Source organism: Malus domestica, chromosome 07, assembly GCF_042453785.1.
Source record: "Malus domestica chromosome 07, GDT2T_hap1".
Lineage (NCBI taxonomy): Eukaryota > Viridiplantae > Streptophyta > Magnoliopsida > Rosales > Rosaceae > Malus > Malus domestica.
In genome coordinates this window covers 7337005-7348856 of record NC_091667.1, presented here as the reverse complement: position 1 = coordinate 7348856, position 11852 = coordinate 7337005, and the positions used below count along the sequence as shown (strand labels likewise).

Sequence of the window (11852 nt, the reverse complement as noted above, 5' to 3'; positions counted from 1 at the left end):
TCGCATTTGAGTTTCAAGTGAGTACGAACTCCATGTCAAACCTAACCTCATCAACCTCCGCATTACTAATCATCATTATTGGGTCAGCCCAAACAACTTTCGCCATACTGGACCATTTCGTTCCTTCGATAAACCCAAAGCTTTTCTCAGGTCCAAATCGTGCTTTGAACCCAACTCACCAAATCACAGACCAAAATAAACAAAAATACTACTAAACCTTAATATTAAGTATTATCCTAATAGTGTTAAACCCTCACTTCCCTTAACAATAAAATCTATAAAAAAAAATCTTCCGTGCTTTTAAACCCAAAATCATTTTCTCAAAATACATTTTTAGTCGTTCAAATGTACCTTCCCAAACTAACTCTAATCACATTCTCGAACACGCACGGGTTCTAATCTGTACTCTCCAGCGGGAGATGCCGAGAAATGATGCCCCCCAAGCGACAAGATCAAATACCCATTGCTGCCTTTCCCGCGAGTTCTCCGCGGCAGCCTCCACCAACACCGACAAAATCGCCGTCATACACGCCTCCGGCGGTGCCCTCCTCTCCCTCCAACCCCGTCCCCGCTTCTCCATTTCCGACGATGCTGCTCCCGCTCCCGTCCGACAACAACTCCTCTACGACGGCGACCACTCCTTCACGTACTCCCGCCTCTTCTCAGCCGTCAATTCCCTCACCTCCCAGCTCCTCTCCGCCCCTCAACTTCCCAGCAGTTACAAGAAGCTCGGCCCAAGAATCTTCGGCATATACATGCCGCCGTCGGCGGAGTACATAGTGTCCGTACTGTCAGTTTTGAGATGCGGCGAGGCGTTTCTGCCTCTGGACCCTTCCTGGCCCAAACAGAGGTTACTTTCGGTAATTTCCTCGGCCGACGTCGACCTTATCGTCGCCTGTAAGACGCCGTTTGGATTCGAATCCGACTCGAATTGGCTACCGGAGACCTGCAAACGCAGTGTTTTGTGGTTTTCAATGGAAGAGGTTGGGGAGTGTAGAAATGGAGTAATCGATTGGGCGTGCAAATGTGAGAGTGGTGGGAAAGAGAGGTTGTGGTGTTATTTGATGTACACTTCCGGTTCGACCGGGAAGCCGAAAGGCGTGTGTGGAACTGAGGGGGGACTTTTGAACCGGTTCCGGTGGATGCAGGAGCTGTATCCACTGTTTGGTGATGAGGTTTTGTTATTCAAGACCGGAATAAGCTTTGTTGATCACCTGCAGGAATTTCTCAGCTCAATTCTCACTGGTTGTACTTTGGTCATACCTCCTTTCGATCACCTTAAGCGAAATGTGTTTTCGATTCTGGATTTCTTACAGGTACACTGCCTTTCTTTTGTTCGTGCTTCGTAACTGTGTTTAGCTTCGTTACTGTGTTTAGCTCAGATTAAAATCTTGATCTAGGAATGCGACATTGTGAAAATACAGCATTATTAATTAGATAGAATTAAGTAACTTTAACGATCAATTGTTTTTTGACCTCCAATGCCGTAATCGTCATGCATTGTGCTCAACTTATCCACAAAATCCTCAGGCTGGAAAAAGATAACGGAATAAAAACTCGATACGTCTTGGTATCCGTTTATGCAATGCGGGACGAACTATTTAATCTACAATTTCTAATATGTGTACTGATTATGCAAACCAAAACGAAATTTCATAAGCTGAACAGTTAATCATTTTCGATGTTTACATTTTGCCGAAATAAGTCACATATACCATTCGTGTTACTATAAGTTGATTATTATCATTGTTTTTTTCTTTTCTAAATGTGGAGTTTTCTTGTAGGCTTACTCTGTCAGTAGGCTTACTGCTGTGCCATCACTTATGCGAACTATACTTCCTTCTTTGCAAGGTCGAAAGGAGGAGCGGCTTCCAACTTCTTTGGATTTGTTAGTACTCAGCGGAGAAGTTCTGCCTTTATCATTATGGGAGATGCTTTCCAAGATATTACCCAGGACCTCGATCTTGAATTTGTATGGGAGTACTGAGGTTAGAGTTTAGAACTTACCTTGAATTGAGCTCTTTTCGTTCGATTGGGTCTCCAACATATCAGATCAATTAATATTGCCTGTTTGGATGAATATGAAATGATTTTCAATTCCGTTTTAAGCCATTCATATTTTTACTGATAAATCTTGTGTTATTTGCAACATATGACCATCATACAGTTTGGATATTGCCAGGTTTATTATATTAAGTACTGTGACAACTCTGAAGTGGGCTCATTAATCAAGAGAGCGAAAAAAAACCTCTCTCTTTTTTCATTTATTTTGAAGAAACAGCATATCTTCTCTTTAATAAATGCACCATGATCGATTCTAGCCTTCTGTTGAGCTTGTCGTAGCGTAGGAGTGACAAAGCTGTTATTAGTCATTTCATAGTATCACTTATAGTGATGTACTTCATCATGAGAGATTGGCTACTTTGAGTTTCACTCCCAAAGGATAATACATCAATTTTTAAAAAAGTGCTAACATGTAAATTGTTAAATTTTAGGTTTCTGGTGATTGTACATATTTTGATTGCAAGAGGTTGCCAATGATTTTGCCTTTGGAGACAGACACACTAACAAGTGTTCCAATTGGCATGCCTATTGTTAATTGTGATATTGTTCTTGTTGATGGCGATGGTGCATCCAGTGAGGGGGAAATTTGTGTTGCTGGTGTATGCAATTCTTCTGGATACTATTCTGACTCTACATTTACACCTTTGGACACTGTAAACGTGCTTCAAGATTCTGCTTGTTGCAGTTCTGTAAATGGACACAGAAATCAATCTTATTTTCGGACTGGTGATTTTGCCAAACAGCTTCCTAGTGGTGACTTGGTGTACTTGGGTAGAAAAGACCGTACTATTAAGTACAATGGGCAGCGTATTGCTTTAGAGGAAATTGAAGATACATTGAGGGGACATTCAGATGTAAAGGACGCTGCTGTGATTTTTCATAAAGTTCAAGGGGAACTCATGTCACTCGTAGCTTTTGTAATATTAAGAGAGGAAAGACCCAGTGAGATACTTAGATCTTCCATCAAAAGTTGGATGACTGACATACTTCCATCAGTAATGATTCCTGGCCACATTGTCATCAGTGAATCATTTCCTGTGTCTTCTAGTGGAAAAATTGACTATGAGTTGTTGGCAGAATCAATATTTCTTGCAAATCATGTCCGAGATGGGATTGGTGATGTTGGGAGCCACAACCTACTGCAAGTAATTAAAGGGGTTAGCTCTTTACCCTCATAAAATGACCAACTCATTTTTTCCAGTCATTTGCTAAATTACACATGTTTGCTCGGATTTGTTTTTTTGATTTACCATTGATCTCTGCATCTACTAGTGGAAGTTATTCTTATGGATAACAGGGTGCATGCAGGGGAGGGTCTCATATCATGGGCTTGAGTCTAGAATCTTGGCTTAAGTTTTCAAATTAGGGATAAATCTCCAGAGTGTTTCAATTTTCTATCAATATTTGCTGTCGTTTTTATTGATTAAATTTTCACTTTGGTCAGCACTATTATTACTAACAGTCATGATGTTCTTAATTTTTAATGAATATCATTATGGGAGATGAATAAATGCTAACTTGAGCTGAGCATGGTTCTAAGCCAAATTAATATATTTTCCTAAGCTGGAATGGGACTTCGTTTGTCCCTCCCTGCCACTTGCCCTTTTACTTGGGCTGAGTTTTTGTTGAGGTTTTGAAACTTAAATCTAGCCCATTATGTAGTGGCGTGTCACCGAGTTCTGGAAAACTGATGTATGTTATGAAATGCAAAAATGTTAACAAATAAAAAGATCATTTATCATCCTACAAGTTTCCCACAATTTCTTTCAAGTAACAATTTATTTGTTATCTCAATCACTTTTAGGATGACAATTAATCTCTTACTTTGAATTTTTATTATGTTTAAATTCACACTGACTATTTGTTTCCTCAACTCAGGTTAATTTTTTATTATCTATAAATTCATAGTAATTTGTTTCCTTCTTGACAGGCCTTTAGTGATGTTTTAAGGGCTGATGAGGTTTCTGATGATGATGATTTCTTTATGATGGGTGGAGATTCAATTGCTGCTGCTCATCTTTCTAATAATATAGGAGTTGATATGCGACTGATATATTCCTTCCCAACTCCATCGAAGCTTTGTACTGCTCTTCTAGAGAGAAAAGGATCGTTCAATATGAATGTTAGCAGAGATTCTAAATCAAAGATGAATCTGGGAGGGGATAAACAGAGCATTTATCATGTCCAGTCTGAGACTCCCAATGCAGTAAATGTTGACGGGCAGAGGAGATTTCTAAGAACTCTTTCTGAAAGAAATGAAGATGATACAATTATCTCCAAACGCTTGAAAGTTGATTCAAATGTTGCTTCAGGTGCTACTGGTCCATCAGATGGCTATCCATGGAATTCTGGGGCAATACATGTGTCATGTTCTTTCAGCCGGTGCAACAAAGTTGTCTATGAAGGTGGGTCCAGGGTGAAAGATATGTATCAAGCAACCTGTTCTGTGCTGGTCCCGAGAAAAAAATTTAATATGCAAGAATCGTGGAAAGTTTACGTGGGATCCTGTGTTGATGCATCACCACTTATTGTTCACAAAGATCAGGATATCTACTTATTTATTGGATCACACTCACAAAAATTTCTGTGTGTTAATGCCAGAAGGTAAGGCACATATCATTGTTTCTGAATGCAAAATATAAATGGCATAGTTCTTAGAGAATTCCGGAGGCATTTTATTGTTTAATTCACCACATGATAGATTTGATATTTGCTCATCTTTGGAATCTTTCTATTCTCTGTCAGTATTAACAGTCATATCCTTCATTCGAGACGGGATATTTACATAATATGCTATGAGTATATTATTCCTTAGTGGTTTAATTGAACACAGAAGAAACCTTTAACAGCTTAGGCGTTCCTCTAGAACAGCTTGAAATATTTTTCTTTCGGGTTTTGTATTGTTACATTATTTTCTCTAGTGGTTCTGTCCAGTGGGAGGTACAACTAGAAGGACGCGTGGAATGTTCAGCAGCAACTCTTGATGACTTTACACAGGTTTAATTTGACATAACTTTGTGTGCTTTTAACTTCATAAATCATCTGTAGATTAGCTCCATGGGACATGTTGATGATTCTCAAATGGGGTATTTCATTAGGTTGTAGTTGGATGCTACAGAGGGAAAATATATTTCCTTGATTCTTTGACTGGTAACATCTGCTGGACTTTCCAAACATCTGGTGAGGTAGGGTTGTTCTAACCTGTTGTTGATGTTGTTTTGTTGTTTTATATTTATTTCTAATCCCCATTTCATTTGCATTTTGATCCATTTTCATTCTTTATCTTCTCTCACGGTTGATGTATTTTCAATATGAAGGTAAAGTCACAGCCCGTCATAGACAGTCGGAGACAATTGATCTGGTAAAATTTCTGACTCCTCTTGCTTTTTAATTCCAATAAACTGAACATTGTATTTCTTGGATCAATTGTGTCCACAGACTAACTATTCCATTTATAATGCATGGAATCAGAAGACAATTTTTTTCATGTTCTGTTTTATTCATGCTTGGAAATCCTTTTTATAAACGTGCCACTATATACGTTGGACTCACAAAGTGAACTGTTCATGTAAACAACCATTCTGATGTAAAAGAACTGAGGAAGGAAGGGAACTGTGAACTTATGTATGGTCTGCAACATTTTGGGTAGAATAAATATTTGGTTGCAGATAGAGTTCTCCCTGAAAACTATTTGTGAAGCAACCAAAAGAAAAGGGATGATTGTGATTTTAAGACTTGTTTTGGGTGGTGAAAAGTTTCTGTTTACTACGTTATTTACAGAACGTAATCTGACTTTGTATTTGTTTCTATTATGTTGGAAGAGGGAAAACAAAACAGAGATTGATCTATAACAAAATTTCTGCAGGTGTGGATCATATGACCATAACTTATATGCTCTTGATTACAAAAATCATTGCTGTGTATATCAACTTCCATGTGGTGGGAGCATCTATGGGTCACCCGTAATTGATGAGGTGAGTTTTGGAATTTATTTTTTTTAAGTAAATCGTTAATTCTTCTCCAGGGAAATTTTACTGCAGTTTGCTTGTTTTATTTGCAGATGTTTAAATATGTTGTTGAAATTTTAAATGACCTCTCTCTCTTTCTCTCTCTCTCTCTCTTACTGCAGTTTGCTTGGTTTATTCGCAGATGTTTAAATATGTTTTTGAAATTTTAAGTGACCTCTCTCTCCCTTGTTTCCTTCAATTCAGTTTTGTTTCATGAATCTTGGTCAGTTTGATGAACGATTATGTCCTAGTCTTGCTTTTGGATTTATTTATTTTGTCATATTTGATAAGTAATCGTTTTGATCAAGTGTTTTCATATGAAAGTGAAAGTCAGCGCTTGATTGGTGGCCCATGGGATAGTAAATCTTGTAACATGCTCCAGGAAAAAAAAACTGGATGCATGCATGTCCATGTCCACATTTGTATGTTTTGTGCAAATGGGAGGGTAGAGTGCTGATCATATATTGTTTTAGTTGATTCTATTTTATTCTTTTCTTTCTGAGTTGCCCCTTCAGAACAGAAATCTGGCTTGATTGTTGAATTTACTTGGATTAGTGGGATTTGTGCTTGGAATTGTTATTTCTTGCTGGTGGAGACTTTTCAGGGGTTGTTTGGTTGGAAAGAAATAAGAGGTTTCAGATGATCAGGTGGAAAAACTGGACTTGTGGGAATTTTTATCTTTCTTTTGGGTGTCTGTTCAATTGGCCACTCCCAGTAAATAGTTGAACTCTTGTCAGACAGTAAACTGTGATATTTTGTGTACATGTCAGTAAATTTGATTTTCTTCTACTAATCTTTCTTTCAGACCAATAACATACTTTATGTGGCTTCTACGAGTGGCCGAATGACAGCTATATCAATAATGGTATACAAAATTTCATGGCTTATCTTATAGTTATTGTTATACCTTTTAAAGGGTGAATGTTGTGTTTGTGAGCGGACTTGAACATGCTGAATCAGAGAATTGAAATATCTTCAAAGAACACTATGAGGTTGAAAACTTGTTTGTATACCTAAACAAAGCTTCAGAATGTAGAATATTGCTAGAAATGCATGACTATTAGCTTCAATGTTACCTTTACTCCTCATATTAAATAGCCCTATATGACAATTACCTACATAAATAGTAATTGGTGCCACTGCCTTCAGGGCTATGATTGTTTCTATGTCATTTTGCTTCTCAAAGTAAACGGACACTATAAAGTGTTCAACATAATGAGAATAAACTGAGTAGGATTAAAAGAAAAAGAAAACCAATAAGAGGAAAAGGTGGCCCCAAAGTCTTCCCCTCTGGGGACAACTGGTAGACCTAGTGGTCTACCATGCCAGTTCCTCCAATTGGCCCAATTAATACCTAGAGTTAGAACTTATCTAATGATGTGCTTGCATCATATCATGTATTGTGATTACTAATACATGGTGACAGGATTTCAATGTCTTAGTTTCTGAGAGATATTTTGCCCAAAAGTTATTCCCATTTTAGCACAAATTTTATGTTCAACTATTATTGGTTCTCATATTTATGCTATTCTGCTTGTTTCATCCCAACTAACCTTCTTTGGTAAAAGAAGTAAACGTGTTTTGATTTATTCAAGTAGCATATTTTTTGGCCTGCAAGCTGATTATTGTTTTGGGTAATCTATTCACATTCAGGCACTCCCATTTTCTAGTATGTGGCGGCATGAGTTAGAAGCTCCAGTGTTTGGGTCTCTTGCCATCAATTCTTTGAACGGAAATAGTATGTGCAGTTCATTTGATGTTATCCTTTTTCATTTATGAAAGTTGGTCTCATTTTATCGTTGGAATTGGTTGTTATTATGTTTTACATTTCTTATGTGTTTTTCTTAACTACAGTTATATGTGGCTTGGTGGATGGTCAGGTGCTTGCATTGGATACAAGTGGATCTGTTATTTGGAGGGTACAATTTTATTACGCTTTTAATACCCATATGGATTTTTTTTTTCATAATATTATAGGGTAGTGCTGTTCACACACACATGTTACCTTCCACACACCTTTGTTAATTTTTGTCCATAGATCTTCTTCAATTCATTCGATCTAGCAGCCGGAAATTGAGAGTGGTTGTGAGAGGTAAAAATGGGTGTGTGGATAGCACTACCCATATTATATTGCATGACAGAAACCTTTTCTCTAATCCCAAGACATTCTATCCTTTTTGCTTGGTTATTTTCTTTTAAATTTGTATTTTTATTGTGAAATTGACTTGGAATAAAAAAATATATCTTGCTTTATACCTGTATTTTTTATTATGTTATATTATACCTGTACATGCTTAGTGGGAAAAGGCTTTGTTGTTGTTGTTATATTATACCTGTACATACTGAAATTTTTAAACCTTCAATTTTCATTTTTTTTAAGTTGAACTCTACATTCCATCCCATGCATTACTAACTATGACTCATTAGAAATAGCACACTCATGAATCTCTGAAATAGCGTGTTTTAATTCTGTGTTTGGTCGTCTCCAAACAATTGCACCTGGTTGTAGTTCTCTGTTAGATAAGGACATGGATGTACAGTGATGCAGTTCTTTGTCAATGTGTTCTAGACTTATAGTCCTCTAACATACATGTTTTGCTTGAGTTGCAATTCTTGATCCTGCATCTTTTTTTTGAATATTTTTTAACAGTATCGAACTGCTGGGCCTATATTTGCTGGAGCCTGCATATCTTCTGATCTTCCTTTGCAGGTATAAATACCTGTATACATATATGTATATAATGTATGTGTGGTATGCATATTTTTATATGCATATACTATGGAGTTAATGTTCTGTTGCGAAATCATAAAGTATCTATCATTTCTTGAGTCTGCTAAACATTCTCATATGGCACAAAAATTATACCCTTCGACTTTGGTTGTCACAAGATTACGGCACACCTGTGATTGTAATTATTGTAACTACCAAATAGATATCAACCTTCTTTTTAATTTCATTGCAGCAAAAGAGATCTTAACAGAGAGATTAAAACCTTAGGGCTGAGGTCCTGTTCAAATAAGCTAATTATTGTTATAATTGGCCCCATCTGGATAGTGTAAGAATGTTCGCTTAATTCTTAAGTGAATGTAAGTAACATAGGAGTGAGGGTAAATATTAACCGCATGCTTATGTTTTATTGTTGCTGTAGTGTTTGGGTATGCTATGTAGGGCTAGACCTTTTTATTCAAATATTTATTCAAAATCTGATTAACAATTTCAGGCATTTTCTGTTTTTTGTTGTTTTTACATGTTAATTCATGATGTCCCTGCCCACACTGCATATGGAATTAGCCTAGGTCGTATTGAACAACGTATTTTTCTTATAAAGATTGTTTTGTCTTGGTTATTCTGTAGGTACTCGTATGTTCTAGAGATGGAAGCATCTACTCACTTAAACTGGTAAGGTGCAGTATATGTTTTGATGAAAATCTGCATGCTTTTAGTAATTTTGGCATAACCATTGATAGCTTTTCTGTTCTGTAATGATTGAATTTCCAATTTCGAATCTTATGCTGTGGCTTAACCATAAAAGTTGCACTAAGCACATACTCGGATAGGGTTGCGAAGTGCAAAGCCCCAGTCTTTGACAACCTTTGTAAGGACAACAAAACCTCTACTTATGTGTGTTCAACACTATAACTATAGGCAAGGCCAGTTGTAGGATGAGCACCGAGTGGCGTTCTACTCGATTAGGCAAATGCGAGTGTAATATTTTATTGCTCCTAAAGAATGGAAGAATTTTATCTGTTCTAAGCAACCTTTTTATAATAAATAATTTCTGGTAATACTACTAGTTTACGACAATCTAGTTACAATGCTTTGTCTCAATTTGAGTCTGGTAGTGTTCCTAATACACAGTTTTAATTGGATTTCAAATTTAATGGGTCGCATGAACTACAAGCTGAGATCTATAAGTATAATGTCACAGAACTTGATAAATGACCTGAAATTTTTAACATGGACGAGAAAATAAGTTAGTACGAGTAAATAATCAAATAATCTCATGAACCAGCAGTCCTATATTCATTACAAGTTTTGTGTTTCATAATCTCGGAAATTTTCTAAATGGCCTGTTTTTACTGTTTGGCATAAAAACACGAGCAAATTGGAATTTGTCCATTTTGTTCTCTTAATAGAATCTGATAGGGCTGATAGGCAGTTTGCATTCACTCTTCTGAATTTGCAAAACTTGCTGGTTTTAATTTTATTCAGAAAGATAGTTTGGAAAACAGATTGGTACTGATTGCTTAATTATACTGGATTCACCCTATTTCCTAACATCCTGTAAAAGAAAGAGCATAATTTGTTCATATTCAGTATATTGTACTGCACGTTCAACACTGCTTTGTTCGCTGTAGGAAACTGGAGATTTACTTTGGGAATACAATGTTAAGGATCCGATTACTTCATCCGCTTATGTGGATGAGCACTTGAGCTTGGCATCTGATCCGCCAAACTTGCCGGACAGGTAAATAACTGCAGAAGACTTTAAATAACTTGAACATTAAGTGATCATTTTCATATCTATCCACAACCTTTTCCAGGTTGGTTTGTGTCTGTTCCAGCTCAGGAAGCGTGTACTTGCTCCGGGTTAACTCGGGTGCTGCCAAAGTTGCAAATCAACGAATGGATGTTGAGGAATTTGCAAGACTGGACCTCGGAGGAGACGTATTCTCTTCACCTGTGATGATTGGAGGCAGAATTTTTGTTGGTTGTAGAGATGACTATGTGCACTGCATTACTGTTAAGCCCTAGGTCTGCAGGAACGGTAAGTTCCTTAAACATGAATTTTGTTGTTAAATATGTAAAGTCCTTTTTAGGACAAATTAGGTTGTCAAATTTTTATAGGACAAATTGCAATTTTAGTCCTTGTAGTTTGGCCCGATTTAACATTAAGTCCCTATCGTTCCATTTTTTACCATTTCCCCCCAGTAGTTCAGCAGTGTTTTCAGTTGAAGGAGAATTTGTTTAACCAATTGAGAGTTGGACTCAAGAAACAATAGGGGAGAATATCTTATAACACAAATTAACAAATGAATACATCAAATTTCGACACAACGGGCAGAACCTGCTCGTCTCCAACCATTCAACGATGCAGTTCTCGTGGTAAAGATGCAAACACGGCATGCGAAGTCCTTCAGTACCCACTCCAATCTCCGAAATACAAATAGAACAGCAAAACCCCGATGAGGCTTCCGCTCTTACCCTCCAACTTGTCAATGGAAGATTTTGTTGCAGGTACAAACGCTGGCTCTACGTTCATACCATCATCATCCGACTCCTCAACCACTTCAACTTTGATGAGTGCCTCCATGTGCACAAGACTGGTACACCTTGCCCTAGCACGTAGGGCCTCACACACGATTGTATCGGCCACGGACAAAAGAGTCCGCAAAGGGACGTTGATCAGGCCAGAAAGCGCGCGAGAGACGGCTTTGGAAGCGGCCGGCGACATGGCGGTCTTGTCTAGGTCAATCTCAAGTTTGTCCTCAAAATCAATGCTGTCGATGCTCTTCCCCATTTGATCAATATCTTCTAAAAGCATGACTTTGTAGTGGTTCTCGAAATCCTCCTCGTCCTCTAAGATCCTCGGCAGCACCATCACCGTAACATTGGCCTTAACGTCCAACCACAACTTGGATTTCAAGTCGTCCTCCATTTTCGGGATTTCAGAAACACCGAGCAGCCTCGTGCTGCAGCAAACGTCGCCCAGAACCTCCCAGGTCTCCTCCGTAGTGACCACCATCAGCAGAAAGAATGAGCGGTATAATGTGTGGGAT

At 37.7% G+C, this 11852-nt stretch overlaps 1 protein-coding gene across 10 annotated transcripts; it reads left to right on the top strand.

Annotated features, from left to right (window-relative positions):
- Positions 1–300: 300 nt before the first annotated feature.
- Positions 301–10993, top strand: LOC114825980 (putative acyl-activating enzyme 19). Of its 10 annotated transcripts, none has more exons than XR_011582637.1 (15): positions 301–1316; positions 1785–1988; positions 2496–3221; positions 3995–4668; positions 4986–5061; positions 5163–5249; positions 5382–5425; positions 5930–6038; positions 6877–6936; positions 7725–7809; positions 7952–7990; positions 8722–8781; positions 9427–9471; positions 10431–10540; positions 10638–10993. XR_011582637.1 is itself a non-coding variant. In XM_029105428.2 (15 exons), the coding sequence occupies exons 1-15, from the start codon at positions 420–422 to the stop codon at positions 10825–10827; spliced, it is 3432 nt and encodes a 1143-aa protein (XP_028961261.2). In that variant the 5' UTR covers positions 302–419; the 3' UTR covers positions 10828–10993. The 10 variants fall into 10 exon arrangements, 6 of the variants coding, with proteins under 6 accessions (XP_028961261.2, XP_070680654.1, XP_028961260.2 ...); XR_003774736.2 differs by having other exon boundaries at positions 10617–10993; XM_029105428.2 differs by having other exon boundaries at positions 302–1316; positions 7926–7990.
- Positions 10994–11852: the final 859 nt, after the last annotated feature.

Coding starts and splice junctions, on each gene's coding strand:
- LOC114825980 (XM_029105426.2), top strand. CDS start 420: ATGCCGAGAAATGATGCCCCCCAAGCGACAAGATCAAATACCCATTGC. Junction 6,937..7,724: donor TGACAGCTATATCAATAATG/GTATACAAAATT, acceptor ATTCACATTCAG/GCACTCCCATTTTCTAGTAT. Junction 10,541..10,616: donor CCGCCAAACTTGCCGGACAG/GTAAATAACTGC, acceptor AACCTTTTCCAG/GTTGGTTTGTGTCTGTTCCA.